This window comes from Ptiloglossa arizonensis, chromosome 4 (assembly GCF_051014685.1).
Source record: "Ptiloglossa arizonensis isolate GNS036 chromosome 4, iyPtiAriz1_principal, whole genome shotgun sequence".
Lineage (NCBI taxonomy): Eukaryota > Metazoa > Arthropoda > Insecta > Hymenoptera > Colletidae > Ptiloglossa > Ptiloglossa arizonensis.
The window spans coordinates 1,949,284-1,970,631 of NC_135051.1; the positions used below are offsets into that span (position 1 = coordinate 1,949,284).

The 21,348-nt window shown below is 37.3% G+C and overlaps 3 protein-coding genes across 12 annotated transcripts in view; 1 reads left to right on the plus strand and 2 right to left on the minus strand.

Moving 5' to 3' along the window:
• Positions 1–3,664: 3,664 nt before the first annotated feature.
• On the minus strand, positions 3,665–12,643 carry LOC143146381 (oxaloacetate tautomerase FAHD2A, mitochondrial). Of its 3 annotated transcripts, XR_012991926.1 has the most exons (8): positions 12,390–12,643; positions 9,057–9,218; positions 8,257–8,292; positions 6,219–6,435; positions 4,988–5,322; positions 4,716–4,803; positions 4,276–4,635; positions 3,665–4,061 (listed from the first exon to the last, which is right to left on the minus strand). XR_012991926.1 is itself a non-coding variant. In XM_076310624.1 (7 exons), the coding sequence occupies exons 1-7, from the start codon at positions 12,524–12,526 to the stop codon at positions 4,573–4,575; spliced, it is 1,038 nt and encodes a 345-aa protein (XP_076166739.1). In that variant the 5' UTR covers positions 12,527–12,643; the 3' UTR covers positions 4,105–4,572. The 3 variants fall into 3 exon arrangements, 2 of the variants coding, with proteins under 2 accessions (XP_076166739.1, XP_076166740.1); XM_076310624.1 differs by lacking the exon at positions 3,665–4,061 and having other exon boundaries at positions 4,105–4,635; XM_076310625.1 differs by lacking the exons at positions 3,665–4,061; positions 8,257–8,292 and having other exon boundaries at positions 4,105–4,635.
• A 597-nt stretch (positions 12,644–13,240) lies between these two features.
• On the minus strand, positions 13,241–14,782 carry Mrpl35 (mitochondrial ribosomal protein L35). The gene is made up of 4 exons (XM_076310627.1): positions 14,395–14,782; positions 13,859–14,018; positions 13,626–13,766; positions 13,241–13,553 (listed from the first exon to the last, which is right to left on the minus strand). Exons 1-4 carry the CDS (start codon positions 14,423–14,425, stop codon positions 13,322–13,324), a joined length of 564 nt encoding a protein of 187 aa, XP_076166742.1. The 5' UTR covers positions 14,426–14,782; the 3' UTR covers positions 13,241–13,321.
• The window catches only part of Mitofilin (inner membrane mitochondrial protein mitofilin), an 80,456-nt gene continuing 73,365 nt past the window's right edge, over positions 14,258–21,348 (plus strand). For 4 of the 8 annotated variants that reach the window (XR_012991924.1, XR_012991925.1, XM_076310615.1 and 1 more), the window contains exons 1-9: positions 14,258–14,567; positions 14,932–15,017; positions 15,474–15,542; positions 15,969–16,175; positions 16,274–16,368; positions 16,529–16,636; positions 16,780–16,987; positions 17,067–17,478; positions 17,563–17,694. Coding sequence is in view for 6 of the 8 variants with exons in the window: in XM_076310615.1 (XP_076166730.1) it covers positions 14,514–14,567; positions 14,932–15,017; positions 15,474–15,542; positions 15,969–16,175; positions 16,274–16,368; positions 16,529–16,636; positions 16,780–16,987; positions 17,067–17,478; positions 17,563–17,694 (1,371 nt within the window). In the remaining 2 variants the exon portion in view is untranslated. The remainder of the gene's footprint in view (positions 14,568–14,931; positions 15,018–15,473; positions 15,543–15,968; positions 16,176–16,273; positions 16,369–16,528; positions 16,637–16,779; positions 16,988–17,066; positions 17,479–17,562; positions 17,695–21,348) is intronic. The other 4 variants (XM_076310620.1, XM_076310619.1, XM_076310618.1 and 1 more) reach the window with 4 other exon arrangements.

Genomic DNA, 21,348 nt, shown 5'->3' on the forward strand with positions numbered 1-21,348 from the left:
TCTTTAACTTTTCTACGAGAAATTATCTTTAAAATTGATTCGGAACGTTTCTCCCAATTTTTAGAAATAACGGGTGTATATCGAAAAAACGAAAACAATTACAAGAGGTGATCAATCGTTATCCGTAGTTCGATTTTGCTTAATATAAAATTTTAATGTACACTTTTATCGAAAGCACATTCCAAATAAAATTTGTTTCAATCGTTGAGACATGCTCAAGAGATTGTAAAACTTTCTTTCTAAGCTACGAGAGAAAAATATATGAATGTATAACGAGTAAAGGATTGAAGATAATTAATTTTTAGAGCCACGTGGATGGAAGAAACGCGAATCAAAATTGTTAAATCTTCGATAATATACACGCTCGCGCGGTCTTAGCTTTCTTATAAGTTGTCAAATCGTTTCCAGGAAACTGGAATACTGTTCGAGCAAAATTATGGACTCAGAAATGGCTGTTCGATGGCAGTAGCTTTTCAGATCGTCGAGGGGCCAAGGCACACGTGGCCATTATTAAATCGTTCTTGGTAAAGCAGAACGTCATAAAGGCCGTTTAAAGCAGCTATTGCGTTATCCTTCATTGCCGTGGATGAAATATACAAACGTAAACGGAGAGAATCGTGGATTTTCGTTCCTATAAAATAGGACTTACAACCGCTTATCTGTGTACCACATCTATCGCTTCGAGATATACGATAGGACTATTTCTAGCTCGAAGTGAGTTTCTTTTTTCTCTTTTTCTTCTTCTTCTTCTTCGTCTTCTTCTTTTTTTCTTTTTTTTTTTCGCCGCGTAGAACGTGATCAAAATTGTAAACCAACTTTTCATCTAAACATGGCCTTTGACTCTCTTCTCGGTATTACTGGCCCCCGTGAAAGCAGATACGACCGGTCAACTGCGATCCAGTTTACGCTACGCAGTTGTCTTTTGGACCAAAAATGGAATTTTCGGTTTACGAGGAAGCCGAAAACCAGTCGAGAGTACGAATAACAGAGCTCACCGATTCTCGTTCGTGTGAAACCTCTCAGAAAGTGTTCTTAGCTTCAGATCTCAATTTCACAACGAACAGATACAACATTTTTTCTCTCAATTGTCAATGCATTCTTTGCACGAGAATCCTTCAATCATAAAGATTCCAAAAAACTCAACGCTTTCGAAAACTCCAAGACCGAGTAGACCGTCTCCGTTTCGCGTCAATCGCAGACTGTAATTTCGAATGAAATATATCATCCACTCAAGGTCATCGAGAGGTCATCCCCACCACGGTTGGTTACCACCGTTCATTTCTTCTCTGCGATCCCTCCCCACCGAGCCAACCTAACTTTGATATTCGACGCGAAACTATTCCGAAAGGTCTCGAACAATTTCCAAAAGACGCCGGGACGCTAGCCATTTTTTAACAGTGGCCCCTTCTGAGCGTACGCGACGCGCATGCGCGATAGATCTGATATACCGGTAACAAATGACATCGTCGAACTGGCATAGTCACTATCTCTCCATCTCGTCCGGATCGCGAACGCGTAACTATTGTCCGCTGCGAGAGTGCCGCACACGGCGTTGCACGAGCGACGATACTTTCACCGCGCTAAATTAACTCGGCCGCGATAGTATTGTCACCGTAAGACGTTCGCCGCTATCACGTGCGACGGACAATTGTTTCGCCGATCTCAAGGGTAGCTTAAGCGAGCCTAGTTAGAAGACATGACGCCGGGTTATGAGTCCGAAGTAGAGATACGGGAAGGGCTTTGGTTGTAACACGTGTTGTTAACCGGTTCTACCTTAATTGTCTTAAACGGAGACCATCATAATTCTGGCTTTATCTTGCTGCGACCCACCGTTCCGACGTACACCGTCGCGACATCGGAAACTGCCCTTACAGGACAATTTCCTGGAACAACGTTTTCCACGATGGTGGGGGGAGGAGGGTTTTTTGTTCCTGTTTTCCGTATTAATCGACCGCGTGCAATAATCGCTGGATTGTTTCTACGATGGAACCGTTCTACACCGAGGACACGAATCCGAATCGAAGTTACCAAGTTACTTAACTAGAGACGAAAAACTTTTATTCCTAGGAACGAAAAGCAGTTTATATCTTGAAACTGCTGGAACGGACTTTAGATCGATGTAATAACAACAGTCGAGGTAGCGACGAATTCATTTGAGTAATTGATGTTTTTTATTTCCAGATCGACGAGGAGAGTGTATTAAGAAACTTTTTTATTTAACATTGCATCTTCGCGAGAGTATTATCAATAGATTCGTGAGATTCTCCCGTTGAAAATGAGTACAAACACGATCGTATTCGGACCACTTTGACTTTTCGATATCGTACGTTTTTGAAAAAATTTGAATTGCGCGTAATTAAAAAATCATCCGAAGGTGGTCGTGTTTGGGCTCATTTTCCAGGGGACGATCTCAGTAATCTGTTGATGATGGTCTCGCGGGGATAACGTTTCAAATAAGTTTCATTTTCGTTGGCGAATGAAATTCGATCTTGTATCCATTTTCCCTTAAGTGGGAACGATTCTTCAGTTGCATGTAACCGAGCACTACTGTACCGTGCGAATCCAAGTTCATCCCCTCGTCGAGTTTTCACGCGGATCAGGTTCAGAGCTTGGTGAAAATAAAGAAATCGAGAGCGAAGCTCGATGCTAATGAGACGATGGTTGAGGAGGAGAATTAGGATTGCGGGGCACGTTCCTTCGAGCGAGAGAGGATCGTACCGCGGTGGACAGTCTTGGTTTCGGTTGAACGTGCGACAGTGTCAGGACGTTAACCGTGAAATATCCATCACTGCCGTACCGAGAAACCAACGACGGTGTCCCGGCTTCGGTGGATCGGGTTAGATAAATGTAATAGTCCATAGTTCAGCTTGCTAACAAGGCTAGCCCCCCAGATCCGAGATAAAGTCGCGGTCCAGCTGACTCTGCCTGTTTATAATGAGGCCTAGCAGGGCCCGATCACCGATTAGGACATTCTTAGGCAGTACTTCATCAATCACCGAAATCGCCGCCGATTCCGTGACGCGAAATACGAAGAGACGGCGTACCCTGCGGGGGTACAATCGGTGACACAATGATTTTGTATACTTACTGTGGACAGATAACGACTGCGTCAAGATTTTTTTGGTAATTTTAATACTTGCTTCGTGCATTGCGATTTCCTGATACCGAGCGGCTTACTCGAGTAACTATAGTTTGAAGAAAAGCGATTGACCGCTGGAGGTCACCGAGGAACAACATGCTGCTCCATCTGTCGGCTGTTTGCGCAAACATCCAGACAAGTATTTTATGTCTTGCAAACAGAGAGAAGGTATCAAGTAAAAACAGATTCCATGGGTAATATGGAAGTAGCTTTTAATCGTTAAATGATTCTGTTTCAACTGTAGTTACTAGTAGGAAAGGCTATAATTGCTTTTCGGATGAAATCGAATATAATCAATATCGTTTTTCGCGTAAGTTTCAAAACTTCGTCAGGGAAATGCAAAAATCCCCGCGAGAATAATAATTTAACTAAATAGTAAAGCAAATATGAGTATAATAATGAAAATGGATATGTAATTGATGAAATTATCGGTGGAGGAAAATTGTAGAAAATATAGATATTTTGTCGGTAGTTTGTCAATACTGGATAATTTCGATACGACTCGGTGCTGATTTGTTTTATCAATTATTAATTACAAATTTAATAAGCTTAATAAATTCACTTTACCTCGTTTTAAAGTATACATAAAGACGAAATATTTCTGGAAACAGGAACTACTTCTCTACAATCTTGAACATTTTGTCGCTGAGGGCGTTGTATGTACAGCATAATTAATTTTTGTCGTTCGATCTGCTCACCGATAGGCGGCTACATCATTTGATTGTCACTTTTGTTTGCAGACTACCGATCCGAAGATTAATCCATTATTCAATGAAATATGTGCCATTGCGTCTCGAAAAGAAATTCCAGTGCGTTTATTCCGGATACGGTAGGTGCAACGAACTGAAAACTGTCATCGGCTTCACGATATTTTAACTTTATAGGATAACAGTACCGGTACGGACGACTGCGGTATCAGGTTCTATAATATTATCGTTAAAAATGAATTATCAGGACAGGATAAGTGGTAATGAAAATTCATCAAAAAATACTTTAATAGAAGTTCATAGAGGTAGGCGGAAAAAAGAAACAAAAAAAAATACAATTGTCATAAAAAAAGGTGCATATAGCAAAATCGCATTTTTAAAAACAGTCTTTCTTTAATTCTACAAGTATGAAAAATCCATGATGCTTACGAAGGTGTGTAGTAGCACTGCCGAGATATGTAAACGCGTGTAAGCTCCATTTTTTCTCGGGCGGAGCATCTCGATACCTTCGGCATAAACTTCGTGTTTTAATTTTACTGGCATCGACGCGCAAGCATCAACACGTATATATCTTTTTTTATGTCGCATCATTTAGTCCCTCTCTTGTTACCGTGAATTGAATCTGTTCAGAACAGATCGTGATTTATCCGCGACGTTCCGACAATAGTTACGATCCTGAAACGTTTCAGGGCAAATCGCTCTTGTACGTCCTCTCCGGGCATCGCATCAGAGAACTTTGTTCCTCAGGCGTCCTAAGCTCTCTATTTCTGTTTCCAATACATCCCCGCGCTGAACAATGGGAGAAAAAAAAACATGAAATTAGTCATAAATTAGACATAGAAAATAAAGTCACTTATTTCTTAAAGTACCTGCAAAAACTCTGGCGGTTTACGAGTAAATCCTACACCAGCTGGTGTACCGGTCAGAATTACATCCCCTGGTAACAGAGTCATAAATCTAAAACGTAAAATTACATAATTAAATTCCTGTTACGATGAAATTTAGTATTTATGAGTTACTTCTAGCAACGATTGTTTCATTGTTACATGGCCATTGAGTCAGAATCATGTACAATGACGTTGAATCTTAAATGCAGATCATTGCTTGTGCAACTCAAAACTATAAAAGAATTTCTACATACTGTGAAAGATAAGCAACAATCTCATGGGGTTTAAAGAGCAATTCCTCGGTGTTCCCGTCTTGCTTAATGTTGCCATTTACCCATGTTCTCACGGTCAAGTTATTGATGTCGCATATGGATTCCTTGGTGACAACAGCTGGTCCCAATGGGCAAAACGTGTCCATCCCTTTGCCAAGAAGAAATTGGCCACCATTTCTCTTCGACTTTTGCCAATCCCGAGCTGTAATGTCTTGCGCCACTGTATAACCGAAAATACAATCCTCTCCTTCGTCTTTGTTCAGTGCTTTACACTTTTTGCCAATTACTATCGCAAGCTCTGCTTCCCAGTCAACCTTCTGCAGGAAGAATTACAAGAGATCCATCAATAAATATCCAAATTGATCATTCGCTACGAAGATACACCATTTAGCATCAACGTCTTTGCAGTATTGTTCCTACAAAATACTTTTAGCTTAGAAATTAGCCTTTACATTCTTTGTAAATTAAGTCTACTTTCGATTCATAACTTATAATCTTTACCACGTTTTTCTTAACTATCACCGCCATTAAGAGTTTGAGCATAAGAAGCCGTTAGCCAATTTTAAGGTTAACCTATTGTCGACGACGAATAACTGACGAAAACTTCATTTTACGGTTTTCCTTCCATTAATGTTACAGAGAACGCTACGAGTTACTGTACACATTCATTTTCTATACTAATTACTACATTATTATCGAAATAGTCTACAATTCAAAGTAAACGAATAACGCCTGAATAACGTCTAACGGTTGTTCGTCAACGATCAATTAAATACTCAGTAAACTGCAAATAATTTTTATCCAAGAAACTAGCCCTTGAATTCTTTATAAATGAAGTCAATTTTCGGTTCGTAATTTGCAATGTTTATCATTAAAAGTAAATATAATCTTTACCACGCTCCTCTTACTGACGCCAGCATCCAGGGTTCGAACGGAAAAGATTCGTTAGACGAGCCGGTCGTTAAAGCAGTGATCTTACCGATCGGTAAGAAAGATATTGAGGGTTCGAATCTTTGACGAAACAATTCGTGTCGAGCAATTCTTTCTCTTCTCTCGCGCCGTATGTACATGGTATCTATTATTAACTCTTCGAAAGTCCGTTAACTCGTTATGCAATACACGCAACTAAATTAAGCGGTCACGGCTAAGTGGAGAGAGTTCGCCGACGATTTTCTAGACTTCGAAGCCTGGCAACGAACGCACTTGAACTTACGTCTGAAATCGGGGGGAGTAAGATGTTGTCGCGCGGCCCAATAATGTTGCTGGGAAATTTGCTGAAAACAACGGGCGATTCTGGCGGTGATAGACCTTGTTCCTTGCAGTGACCGCTGTAATTTAGACCAATGCACGCCAACTTGTCCATCCGTGTCACTGGCGCCAGGAAGTTTACATCTGCTTCCGGTATCACGCTTCGTCCTTCAGCTACTATTCTGCAATTGTTGGACTCGCGTCAAGTACAAGATATTCTTTGCTTTTACCCACTCGTAACGTTCAGAGCTTCCTCGGTTAACATTTCGATTAGTTTGTTAGTAAAAGTTTATTCGTCGTTTGCGAACAATACGCTAAAAACCGATTACGATGAAAAAAAAAAAGGAAAAAAGAAAACCAATTGTCGACGATCACCACGAATAGTTTCTTTTTCGCTTAAACGCTTAGGCTGGCTCTTAGGAGCTTGCAAACTCGCCAAGCGGGACACCAGGGGAAAACAAAAATCGCAATCGGCTCTATTTTAACCAAATGTGAGTTTTCGAAAACTGGAGAACTGTACGATTAGGGACTTGCAAGTGTTTAGTATTTTTAGAGGCAAACACCCATGCACATGGTGTGTCTGTAAATCACGAGGTGTGTCGCGTTACACAATATTGAAAAACTGTATCGGAACGGTTAGTAATTTGTCGGTAGACTCGGTTCACAATTTCCGATTGTATTGTTTCGTGTAACGCGAGGATTAAACAGGTGACAGAGATATCAGCGGTCTATAAACAACGTGCGCGAATAGGAAACAAATGACCGTGTCGATGATCAACACAGGGATTGAAATCAATTCGATGTTCGAATATTAAACGAGAATAAAATTTAAAAGACGAACTCAAAGAATTAAAATTTATTATTATTCACGCTGCACCACCGAAATGCTACAAACATTACGAATAGTAAAAAATATTCAAGTAGTAGAATAATCGAATTTCTCAATATTCACACCGGTATTCAAATATTTAAATAAGCTGTCTCGAACCTGATTGGAGCACAATCGGTTGCAACGAGCTTCGTAAACATTCAACGATAAGTTTGTATCTACGTTCGTTCCTACGATTAAGTAAATAATAACGATCTCGATCGCGATTATGTCACCGCGTGAACGATGCAACAACAAAATTCAAACGTAAAGATGAGCGACACGATCGCTGATCGAGATCGAGCTATCGATGTTTTTGTCGCGGGCGATAAACAACGGAAGAGACCCTCGAAACGGATTTCAATCGCCGGAAGATAACGGAGAACGTTCGTGGAAAAAGGCAATCGAGGTATCTCAAGGAGAAAGATCAGTACCGAAACGTGGACAGTGTCGAGTGATTTACGTTGATCGTGGGCCTCGCGTTGACTGATTTAAACTTAAATTTATTTCCTTCCAAGTCTCGTAATCCAACACTGAGCTTCTTATCTCTCGTCGAAACGTTGTACGAAAAGTACGAAAGTAACGAAAGTTACTTATACAACTTATATACACGGTGTTCTTCTCGAAACGTATCGTCTCAATATTTTATATCGAATTAAAATTAAAAGAAAAAAAAAAAAAAAAATTGATTAACATCTAATTTTGAAGATTTCTCTTCGCTTTTGGTATTTGTACACGGTGTCAGGTAGGACTGGAACTGGTCGAATAATTTGTAAGTATTCGAATATCGTTGATCGAGTATTCGAGTACTTGAATATCATTGTTCGAGTGTCAAATAAAAATGAAAAATTGAAAAAAGAGCAATCAACTTAAGGAACTCGATTTTTAGTCTACGTAATACTATTCAATCGTTGTCTAAAATATTCAAATGTCGGATAAGTGCATGAAATATTCGAATGGTATTTAGTCGGACCAATTTCGCGTGCTGGACGTAGTCCATGTGTATGTGTGTTACGTGACGAACAACGACAGGGGTGTACACGAAAACAACGAATCAACGTTTTAGAGAAATCTCGTTTGGTGGAACCAGGAATGCAAAGAATCGTTTTCACACTAAACTTATGAAGAAACAAACCTCTCCACGATGGTCCACAGGTCGACATCGTCATCCCTGGTGACAAAATGATTCTCAATGAAATCAAACTGTGCGAATCGCCGTGTTAAACGACACTCTACAGTGTTATGTTTATCCTTATGTTAAGTGTTCCATTATTTCTCATCGAGTGTTTACGTGCACTTCAGAAGTTAAAAGAGATTTGTACGATATCTAAGCATATTATTGCATGATTGATATCTAGAGAACATTACCATCCACAGAAAGCAAAAGCTACGTATACGTAACCGTTGTGTAACTCGTTAGATAACATTATTATTATCTACGTACCCTACCAATCACGAAAGTTACTTATACAACTTATATACACCGTGTTCTTCTCGAAACGTATCGTCTCAATATTTTATATCGAATTAAAATTAAAAGAAAAAAAAAGAAAAAAAAAAGTTAATTAACATATAATTTTGAAGATTTCTCTTCACTTTTGGTATTTATCTTTTCGAAGTATCAAAGTTATCGGTAATTTTTTCCAATGAAATCGCTTCTTTTATATACAGATGGAAAAATGTAAGACTGCTTCAACGACTTCGTTTTATTATAAAATAATATCCCATTTTTAACGGACCACGCTGTAAACAAATTCAATACACTCGTATGCTCCGCGGTAATTAAATTTGCTCAGTAATCATTTCTCGTGACTGCTGTTTTTTTTTCTTTTGCCAATATGTTTGCATCGTTTGCATATTAATCAATGGACCGTTGCGATAAGTGCACGCCTTATCGCTACTACGAGCGTTTGACCCGGAATTATCGGCGCTTACCTTTTGGCCTTCTTCTGAAGACCATCGCCACCTTCGAGAAATTTCTTCAGCGTGTTGGGGATCCGTGAATCAATCGCAGACACAGCGATTATATCACCGCCCTGTTTTAGTTGCACCCCTAAGTGCTGGGGACCCCCATTCTTGTTGGTGAATTGCACGAACCTGGAGAATAACGGATAATACATAGATATTTTGCAAGTAAGTAAAATCATCGATCTTCTAAATACAGAATGTTTTTATCGAGTCTAAATCCTCGAAAAATAGACCAAAATTATCGAGTCTAAATCCCTGAAAAATAAATTGAAGTTGAATTTGTTCTTTACTATGTAAAATAAATCAAAATCAAATTCTGTATCGTCCAAAGAATACTTTTTGGGAGTGGTTTTCGCTAAAAATTGTGAAATTATTTTTAAAAAAATATAGACACTCCATTTAATGCTTTTTTTTTTTGTGTACAAAAAGTCAATTAGTCGATTAAGGCCACGCCCCTACTATGAATCACGCTGAAGGTGACGCCCACTTTTGGAGCAGCGATGAAAGAGGAACCAAATTATTATTTTCTGTGTAAGAGTAATTTTTCAGTGACCTTGAGCGATCGATTAATTTTCGGCTTTTCAGTAAGGCTATATATAGCACTCCGTATATAAACACTGCATTTAATGCTTTTTTTTTGTGTACAAAAAGTCAATTAGTCGATTAAGGCCACGCCCCTGCTATGAATCACGCTAAAGGTGACGCCCACTTTTGGAGCAGCGATTAAAGAAGAACCAAATTATTATTTTCTGTGTGAGAGTAATTTTTCAGTGACCTTGAGCGGTCGATTACAACTTGGTTTCTGCTTTTCAGTAAGATTACGTGTAATTTTCGATGCGATTGAATATTTAATTTCGTTTGTTGCGACACCCTTTTTGCAATATCATTTCAGTTTCGTTCACCAGGATACTTTACTCGTTCTGGTACATTTATTTTATAACCGTATTAAATTATTTATTATAACTTCATTTTCTGTTACGTCAGACTTCGATTTTATTTCTTTGATCGATTATGTAATTCCCTCTCGAAGGAAATGTTTCCTTACGATACTGCCAAGTTCTTGTTATCGTTATTCACCCTGCAGTCCGCTTGTCGTATTGAACAGGTTTCCACGAAAGCGAAGACAAATTCCTCTCAGCTTTGCACGTGTGCCGAGCAAAGTAAGGAAGAAACCTGAAGGTTCGTCGTTACTTTCCTATATGCGTACGCCCGAGGCACTTGATTGTATGAAAAATACTGTCAATCAATAGTGTTTGACGACTCGATAAGGGTGTGTCTCGAGTACACTCTTGAATTCAAATAGGACGAGTGCATACATACATTACAATGAAATATCAAGTGCACGTGTTTATCCATTAGCAATAATTGACGATAAACGAAATATACATTTTATAAATAAAAATGGAGAATTGTTATATCTAGAATTATTTATTGTTTGAATTCGTGTTCCGCACGACCGACTAAGAATAACATACAGAATTATTCAAAATCGGAGTATATATTTGTTCACTTATATTGTCTATTTGTTAAATATTTTTTTTTCTTACTTTGATATGCCATCTTTAGATATAGTCGTCGCGAAAGATTAATATGACCTAGACTGTCTAATAAAAAAGCAAACATAAACGATAAATACACTGGAAATCTAACAAATAATTATTACGCAATAAAAATACTAATGATAAAAGAAGCAATGACAAACTTGAAAATATTATTTTCACACGTGTCCCATTTACGTGTTTCAATTACGTTTGTTACGGTTCTAATGAATATTTCTACTGATTTCAATTAGTAACGTATAATCTTCTCTTATCAATTTCAGTCAACAAAATAATCCTGTTTACGATCGGAAACGACGAACAAAAAGTAGTTTACGGTATATTTTTAACCTAATTGAAATTGATTACGAATTTATCAGCCGTTAAAATTATCCGAGGTTTACAATGAAAACGGTAAGTCTTTCAAATAAAATTATTCACAAACATCTGGACGAGTTTATGGACGACTTTGCTGCCACCTGTGCCATTTTGAATACGAACATATTTGACGTTAATGCGTTTAATCACGAAAAGCCGTAAGTAAATATTTCGCGGAAATCGGTATGAAAACACTAAGGAACATAATTCCATTCCATAAAATTGAATTGAAAATTATTCAAAATTGGTAGAATGAATAATTATATGTAATCGTGTAATCAGAACTACTTAAAAGATACATGAAACAATTTTATTAATATCAATTCCAAACAACTTTAATCATTGCTGGAATCACCGTCGATAAACATATATAAATCTCAAATAATGCCTTAAATTTACATATAGTTTGAATCGAAATTAATTAGGTTTTGCCAGTTTTACTTACTTTGAGTTTGGTAAGAATGGAACCTCTTAAAAATAATAGCCGTAATACATTATGGTATGTAACATATGCTTAGTGTATTTAATCTAATTTCATATAGCATTATTCGTATTGTTTAATATTAACAGATTTCAAAATAATTGAAAATTTCGAATTCGCAATGCTATTATCATTTTTACCTTACACCTTGCAATTTTTTTCTATTTCGTTCGCACTTGCATTAATGAACACTCTGGTGGCACGTCTTCTATATATATGTAGCTACATTCAGCATGCACGGCGCCTTGTAAGTGTGCAAGTTCAGACTTGTTCAGTGTCGATGACATAATTATGTTTTATCAAAGGTATTTGGGTGTTTGAATCGAATTAATCGATCAATTATCACACAAATTAGATTTGCGCCATTCATAGATCGGCCTATGCAATTTATTCATTCTACATGTAGGTGAATGACACCTTAAAAGTGAACGGATCGGAAATCTAAACTTAAAAAATCGTTCGAAATTTCATACACGTATTAGCTTGTAGTTTTTTCTATACTGTGTTACTAACGTCTTTTTCCAGTCGATCTAAGATATTACATTCTGGGAACGAATCGCAATATTGTTTCTTGAATTTACCACGCTTGTCTATTTCAAGTATTCCATTGAATTGAACCAAACCACGTTACTTTTGCATCATAAAATTTCGAACCAAACGGAACATGGAACATATACGTAATCGTGTCTATTAACATCGCGAGCCATTTTCGAACAAATCGATTCCCTGCTTGGGTGCACGAAACAGTAAACAACAAGAAAATATGCAAAAGTTAGATGCAGGAATCAATTAAATATGCCACGTGAAATTTGATTAGCATCGATTATCTACTAAAATCTGACATTCTGGAGTTTCTTATAACTATTCATAAACTATCAGTGAGTCGAAATTGAAGGTTCTTACCTCATATCGAGCGCGCTGCTTACAGAGAAATTCCTGCCGCAAATGCGTGTGGCGAAATGCGTGTTCTTCTCGGTGCACGAGTTTCTAAAGGCGAAGCAAGCTCTGCTGAGTAATTGCAGTTTGCCACGATAAGGCATTTTTTTCGTTGATAAAATTTCTCCCGGTGAAGTACAAACGTAATGTTGTTAACAGCTCCTATGGAAGAAAAAAAGGATGTCGCCGGCAACTCACAAAGATAGAGTATTCATCGGGAAGGACGAGCTACGACTGAACGCATTTCGCCACTCTAGCGTCGTCGAGTGTGGTGGGGAAGGACATGTGACCTCGGTGAAAAATTAGTTTTCAAACTCTATAGCGATCTATTTGATTGCGATTTTCGTGTTTAATAACAAACAATTATTAACATCTCTTAACCGTCTTTAATTTATAAACACATTTCATTTTTATAACTTTTAATGACACGAGTAATGCAATTGAGAATCGCGTGACTATAATTGATTGGACAGTTATCTTATACGAGTTAAAACCAAAGTTAGTTTAAAATCTAAATTAATGCTACCTTATCTTTTCTAGCTCTTAGATGTATTCTTTGCTTTTATGGTAATTTAATATTGAGAACTGGTTGGATGATATTTGTATTTTATCAATGTAACCTATGTTATATAAAAGTGCACAAATTTATCATTTACAATGAAAAAACTTTGACATCAAAGAATATTTATATACTACATAGGTTATGTAATATTTATCTATTTTTATTAAAATTATTAAGGTTACAATGAACATGATCAATGGAGTATTTATATTAAATCAATGAAAGGATTGAATTTTGTATTTATATTTTATATATATGTCAGAAAGAATTGGTATATTTCACTTTATAAATGCTTGATATAATTCTTTAACAGAGCTGATACTGTAAATTAGGTTGTTTATGGTAGTGGTATTCTTCTTGTTAAAGGGAATTCATTACGTTTATGATATGGATTATAGGGATCATCTACATAATAGTGGGGTCTTTTCCAATATTTTGTCACCATCTTATCTAACAAAGTGCATTGTGTTGAATTACAGAAAACATGTCTCTTTTGTCTACGTCTTCTGTTGGAAGATTTCCTCCACCTTTTTGATCGATGTCCAGCGCATGTTCTGATCCACATGCCCCTGCAATTAAATAAAACATGTTAGGAATACATTAGATAGTATACATTATAGTTTGTTGTTTTGATACCTTACCAGTTTAATCTGTAAAATCGTTTAAGTACAGTTTTTACACTCTTTCTCTTGCCCTTTTTCAAAGAAAACTTTGTGACTGTCCGTGTAGGTATTGTAACTGGTAACACTGAGGAAGGAATGACATTTTCTGCATGTATCTGACTGTAATTTTTAATTAAATTATCAATAATCTTCCATATTAACCTAATACTCTACAATATATTACGATACATGTTTTGAAGTAATGATCATACCTCAATATTGCTTTTGATTCAATACTACCAACATTATTCCAACTGTTTATAACAGAAGAAAGTGCACCAAAGTATCTTTGCTGCACAGAATGAGCAAGAGGATACTGTTTAGGGATTAAAGAATTTGTCAAACCAACAAAATTGGTACGAGCAACAATTCCTAGAACATAGAAAAGGAAACAAATGGAATCTATACATAACATGAGAAATTTTTTAAAGAAGATACAGATTGAGAGCAAAAAATTAAATTGAGGTAAAAATGGAAATAGCAATTGTATAATTAGATTGAAGTTTGTAATACGTGGTTTCAATGAGCGCGCTAACGGTTACAATTCCACGGCATTCCTTCTGTCACAAAACTAAAATGGCCCTCCCATTCGGTCGAATATAACCTATAAACTACGAACTTCGAACGATTACCGCATAACGATTTATCGAATTTGAACGAATAATATCTTAACATGAAGCCAACGAACTATCATTTTGCCCGAGAGAGTCGTTGGTGGTAGATTCACGAAGAGACTTGGCTTACCTACCTCGAACTACAGTACTAACAATACGCAACATACTTCTTTTCGTACAGTTCCGTCGGTGCCCAGCTGTTTTGTGCCGTCGTTCCCTTTTTCCTTTGGCTGCCTGACCGGCCACCCGAAAGATGTTCCGAATTGGATTAAAATTTCCGTGCAACGGTTTAAATAGGGTACGTAAAGTAAGTACAAAGGACAATCTTTGTATCCGTGTAAATTGTGTTGTAACGGTATGTGAATTTAAAGAAAAATACGAAAGGAATGTAGATAAATAACATTGTTCGTTACGCGCTGATAGACTATTATCGCGACACTTCTTGTAATAATATTTAGTTTTTCGCTGTTAGTTTAACGTTATCCTGGCAAGGAATAGTCCAAGGTTTATGTGAGAAATCGTGGTCGTGTCACGACGACGACGTTTTCACAAGTTGTCAGTGAATATTCCTGCAGACAAGACCAAGGTTGCCCTCCTCATGTGACAAGATGGCTTAAATTTAGGAGCTTACATAATTCCAGACGATTTCACAGGCATCGTTGTCCTTTCAGATAAAAAAACAAGGATCCTCCAGACTCTATCTGACAACTAGGTGTTACGAGACACGTGCACGAGTTAAATGTGAACCGGAATGGAGGTAAGCTGATAAAATTTTTGTTTGTTTGATAACATGTTTTCACGATTGTCAAACGCTGTCATTATTTTTAAAGGAAAGCATTGTTTAACCATAATTTTATTTGATTTTTACGAAACACACTTTAATGAATAATTGTAAGTTTCATGTATTTTACAAGTATACTGTTGGGTTAGGTTTATGTTAGGTTATGTTTCATAAGAATATTTTATTCGATTCAGATATAATCTAAAGGAGTTTGACACATTTCTTTTGAACAGTTTTTCTCATCTTTTATTGCGAAAGTACTGTATAATAATCATTGTAATTTTGTTTACAAGTCGTATTGTAATTAATTATCAGAGACTTAAAAATAAATTTGCATGTATTTCAATGTATTATATCGGAAAAAATTCGTAACATAGTATGTTAACTGTGAAAAGTGAGAATACTTTATATGAGCTAAGTTTTGTGTTTTAGGTTTTTTAAGGATGTCAAACTTACGTCCAGATATTCTGGGCATAGGTATTCAACTGATTCATCAAAGAGGTACTCAAAATTTAAACCTAAATGCAATGTTCTTGTGTTATATAACAAAATTGCATGCATGATCTATTTCTGTGTATGAATTTACTAATTTAATCGTTACTTTCATTGCAAAAGATTTAAGTATTGGTAATAAAATATATGCGTTACTAAATAAATTAAAGTAATTATTGCTTATTTGTTATTATACTGTTTGAATTTTGAAGACTAGAATATTATTTATATACAGACATATAGAAGCTTAAAAATATTTAGTTAAGAATAGTTATGAGCTCTGTATAATTCTTGAAGTGTAAGTAATTTTATTTTATTTTGTGATTTTATTGCTTTTTGTCATGTTGCATAAATCAACATTAGTACATTTAATATTTAAACATTTAAACATACATGAAATAGATTTAATATCTATTACAATTTTTATTATAATAGTGAGAAGAGCAGAGGTGGCAAGGCATTGTTAACTCTGACTGGTGTGGCAATATGCGCTTCAGGAATATTATTTTACGCGAAATACAATCCAGAATTTCGTGCAGCTCTTGAAGGATGGGTACCTGGCACGGATAAAACGATTCAGATCATCTACGAGACATCTTATTTGGAGTTCATGAATACATTTTTTAAGTCACTCAAAGACAAGTAAGTTTAAGTAATGTGTTGAAATGGTGACCAAAATTCAAGTTCAGCAGAATTATTAATTATTTCGTAGCAATAAAACATACATTTTTTCTTTTCAGAATAATAAGTTCAACTGTTGGAGATGGATCAGAAAAAGAAACAGGTTCGAGTTTGAGAGAAAGATTAAGTAACATAAACCTTGAAGAATACATACGTGAGCTCCGTTACTAATTCCTAATTCCTCCATTTTTTCTGTTTTTTCCTTTTAGTTGCTAAATGTTTAAAATTTCATTCTATGTATTTAAAAAAAACGCTTTGTTTAATGTAGGAATTATTTTGCTTACTAACATTCGACAATGACCTGTCTACTGTAGCCCCGAAACCAGCATTTGTACCATTGGTTGATAAGAAGGAACCACCAATTAACGAACCATATTCTGAAATAAGATTAAGTAAAGAAAAAGGAGATACAATTGAAGTTGGTACGTTTTTTGTTAAACATGGTATAGATCACATCTACATACATACAACTAATAATGGATATATTCATGCAACTAATAATAATAGTAAGAAAATTTTTGTTCAGTTGTATAAAAGTAAATAAATATATATCATATTTCTTTAGTTGCTAAAAAGCCTGCACCACCTGCTAAAGATATACCTGATGAATTGATGCCAGCAAATTTGGTTGACCTGGAAACATCGTGCAGTCAAACTGCATCCAAAGCGATTGCAGCTTATCAAAAGGCTACGAGTGCTATCCAAGATTACAATGTAGAAGTAATGAAAGTTGTGGAGAGTGCTGATAATACTGGCAGTATAGTCTGGAACAGGTACTTTTTGTGCATTGGATTCTATACTTTCCGTTTGTTTATAATTTCAGATTTGTAGTAATGAATTTTCGTACTATAGATTAGAGGAGGCAACGGAAAAGAGGAAAAAAGCGGTTGAACAGGCAGAGCAACATGCAACTGAAGCATCAAATTTGCTCGAGAAAATGTACAATTTGATCGATGATCCTAAATTAGACACACCGTCGCATATGAAAACAGTTACTAAAAGAAATATTAAAAAAATTGTGGACGACGTTGACGAAGCGAAGAAAAAGTACGAGACAGAAGTACAAACCGGTAACATCACGGAGCGTTACTGGGAGCAGGTCAAAGCAGTTCGTGAGAAACTTAACCAGGAGCTGCAAATACTATTCCCGACGATTAACATAAACGAGAAGAAGTTGTCCATTGGTGAAGATTCCTTTGATTTGTTTGTACTTTACATGTACAATAAAGTAGCCACTCTTCAGAAGGAAGTGGAAAAATTGAGGGTAAGTTTCTCATGATTTTATATGGTATATGTATGCGGAATTGGATCTTCAAAGATATTTGTCGCGTTTGTTCGAATGTCGCAGACGATCGAAGAGAGAAAACTGCGAACAGCGTTAAAAGCATCCGGCGATGCCAATCAAGAACAATTGGACACGCTCGTGTCTTTGGAACTGGAGAAAGAGAAGATGATCCTCGAGGACTGGTACAGCAAAAAGGTAGGGAGATGAAACATGCCGCTACTTAAATGTAGGAAGTGATCGTTGCAATTGTTACGCTTCGAATGAAATATACACACTTTTAACGCGGCTGTATCGCGGTCGCGTTAATTCGTTCACGGTGTCGTACATTTAAATGAAATAAAGCAAAACTTTTGGACGAAGCCGAGAAAGATTCAAAGCTCGGCAGTAGCATGGTGATAACTCATACGCGCCACCGCGAAAGTTTAAATTTATGTTCTTGCGCGTTTCCTGGTTCAAAATTATTGTGACCAACTTTGGGGAATATTCAGAAACCTCATGAAAATGAGAAGACAAATATCTTTGTACCGTATGAAGCAGTGGATAGAATTAATATTTTGAATTAATAACTACAAAAACCGTGACAAACTTTTTACAACTTGTAAGAATTGTGTCCACAGTTTGGAGATGTGTGGCATAGTTAAAGGTACTATTAATGTTACATTTTTAAAGAAAATCGTTTCAGACGTGCGGTCGAGTGACATTTTCTCATCTTCAAAGAGGTACAGAATAATCTTTCAAAGTGTGGGTCTTATTTTTGGGACACCCCGTGTATAGGAGGGCAGGACACACGCTTCATGGTACAGGAAGAATTTTGCATTGGAAAAGCTTGGCATATACTGTCACACAAGTATTATGTATGTCTACACATGGGATGTGGCATATCCCATATCCTGCAATCGTGCATATACCTGCATGTATGTATATAGCTATTGGTTTGGCACTGCGAGAGGGGCACAGCCAGGACGGATGGACGATTCCGCCACCCTTCGGGCTTTTTATCTATTTCCATTTGGCCCGACGCCAATATTTCGCTAGTAGGAGGCAATATTATCTCTTTAGACTAGCCCCGCGGTATATCCGACGTGTACGCGACTAGTCGCACCGAGATATCCTCGCTCGGGAATCACTATGACGTGCTGTCGTCATAGTTGTCTGATGACCTATACGAGATTTTCCGCATTTTGCTCTACATTCCCCCCTCCCCCTTCCCCCCTCTCGGTCAGGATGCTTGTATAATTGACTCGAGTCGAAGTTGTTTCTATTATCGTGCACCGAAGCATATTATTACTAATGCTGCATATATTGTTTATTTAGGTGTCTGAATTCACGTCGCGAAGTCGTGAATATTTTTTCAATGCCGCGACTTCCCTCAAATTGCTTTTGACTAATTAGTGAAGAAAATGGAAAAATTGTCTTCACTTTTGTTTTTTTCTTTTATATTAAATAATATATTTTAAGCGCGTGTTTAGCCACGACTTTTTACTTTTTGCTAGCGTGTCTCTTTCTGAGAAACAAAGAACATGGATTTATAGGTTTTGTTGCGGTGACCTTGAACGGTCAAATAATTTTGTGCTCTCTTGGGGGAGTGCGCGCGGTGAACGCCCATAGGCGTTCGGCGCACGTGGTTAACAAGCGCGGCTACTGAGATTCCGTACACGGTGCACGTCGAGTGTTCAAAAAAGTTTCGGCGGTAATTTCTCGAAACGAGATGTAATTTATTTTTATCTCTGTTGTTCTACGGGGTTCTCGAGTCCCTCAGAGTCTGCGGGTAATCCTATCAGCTATCAGAGTAATTCTAGGGCCAAAATCTCACGAATGCTTTCGATAACAAATTTTATTGTTCTTTTTACGATCCTTTAGATTCTTAAGACGTTTGTTTCACGACGAAAGACACCACTACGATCTAAAATTTTTAAACCTCTAGTAAGACTTCACCAATTATTTACGAACGGACCGGACCGCTCTGTTTACCAAAAGAGTTCGATAAAAATTTTATCGATCGTTCCTCTATCTGGAGCAATATCCGAACAAACGAATGTCGTTTCGTCGACACGGTAAATATGTAACTCCGGACACGTACTTACTGTGTCCAATTATCATTTCAAATATATTCGTTTAATCGACGAGCATTGAACCGAAGTTCAATTTAATGTCAGAAACGCCGAATAATGGCGGATTAAATAAACATTGGAACACCTCTTATTGAAACGGGATCGTTCTATTATATCCGTGGCCGTTTAATTATTCGTCACCCGTTTCCTGGTTCACTTCGACGTGAAATGACTCGAACGATATGCTTCTTCGTCGAACAAGTGTCGTTTTCAATTAATAATCGTTCTCGCAAAATTGACAGGAAAACCAAAATTTTGAAACTAACTCCGTCAAAAATCATAAAAAAATTCCTTTGAAAAGCTTCTTTCGTTCATAAACGCTCTACGAATTTGCAAAGTTTTGTGGTGGTACTTCCCACATTTGCCACCAGAGGGAAACCGATCGGTATATTAACGATTCCTTACCGATTTCCCAATATCCCTACGTACAAGGCTGGGCTTTATGTAAGATGCCTTACTGATGAGTCCACTAGCAGGATGAAACTTTCTCCTTTCCCTTTCCTATCTACCTTCTATCTTCGCTACTTTAAACCTTGCCAAAGTTTCATAAAAATCGGTCTCGAATTTCGTGAAGTGTGTAAATACACACAGATGCAATCTTTTCGCGTGCGTACTGTAGGGCTAGGTATTCTATTCGAATAATTGAATGTCTTACCAGTATTCGATCATTGCGAATTATTTATCGAATTATTCAAACTATTCGAATTTTATATTCGATCGTCGCAAATTATTCATCGAATTATTCGAATTTTATATTCGATCGTTGTGAATTCTTCGAATTTTATATTCGATCGTTGCGAATTCTTCGAATTTTATATTCGATCGACGCGAATTATTCATCGAATTAGTAAAATTCGATATTCGATCGTTGTGAATTATTCATCGAGTTATTCGAATTTGATATTCGATCGTCGCGAATTATTGGAATTTTATATTCGATTGTTGCGAATTATTCGAATTTGATATTCGATCGTCACGAATTATCCATCGAATTATTCGAGGTTGATATTCGATCGTTGTGAATTATTCATCGAATTATTCAAATTTTCGAAGAAAGTACCACGAGTAGCCTCGAGGAAAAGAAATGGTGTCCTTTCGCATTCCTCTTTCTCTACGTCGAGGGCAGAGGTTGTTCTCCCGTATTTCGTCCGGTGTCCCCGAAGATTCGAAGGATTCTTTAACGCGTGGTAAAGGGGTTGTGGGATGTCGCGGCTCGTATATCCGGTTTTACGACTGGGAGCATCCGACTCTGGTGAAAATATTGCGGGCAGAAGCGTCGTCGTCGTCGTCGTCGTCGTCGTCGGGGCAGCTAGCGGCGTGTTTCACGGGCGTAAATTCGAGGAATTCCCACGTTAGAGGCAGATCTAATCGGACGTTTTTCGATCTTTTTCCAACGTTGCCCCTCTGCGGATCCTACACTCGGCCGCCGTCACGTGAAATCGATTTCTCCTGGCTCGCGCCTTCTGGTCCCATCGCGGATGGTCTAGACTTTACGGCTAAACCGTGGAATAATTTAAGAGACGACCGACCGGGACACCGCCAGGGCCATCGACGAAAATTTCGTCCTAACGCGAAATCACAACGATCGAATATCAACCTCGAATAATTCGATGAATAATTCGTGACGATCAAATATCAAATTCGAATAATTCGCAACAATCGAATATAAAATTTCAATAATTCGCGAAGATCCAATATCAAATTCGAATAACTCAATGAATAATTCACAACGATCGAA

Excerpts from the sequence above, each read along its gene's own strand:
- LOC143146381 (XM_076310624.1), bottom strand. The coding sequence starts at position 12,526 with ATGCCTTATCGTGGCAAACTGCAATTACTCAGCAGAGCTTGCTTCGCC. Across the intron at positions 5,323-6,218 it reads TACTCCCCCCGATTTCAGAC|AAGGTTGACTGGGAAGCAGA; the intron begins GTAAGTTCAAGT and ends TTCTTCCTGCAG. Across the intron at positions 4,636-4,715 it reads AACCGCCAGAGTTTTTGCAG|CGCGGGGATGTATTGGAAAC; the intron begins GTACTTTAAGAA and ends CCCATTGTTCAG.
- Mrpl35 (XM_076310627.1), bottom strand. The coding sequence starts at position 14,425 with ATGTTGCGTATTGTTAGTACTGTAGTTCGAG. Across the intron at positions 14,019-14,394 it reads TGTTAGTACTGTAGTTCGAG|GAATTGTTGCTCGTACCAAT; the intron begins GTAGGTAAGCCA and ends TCTATGTTCTAG. Across the intron at positions 13,554-13,625 it reads CGATTTTACAGATTAAACTG|GGGCATGTGGATCAGAACAT; the intron begins GTAAGGTATCAA and ends ATTTAATTGCAG.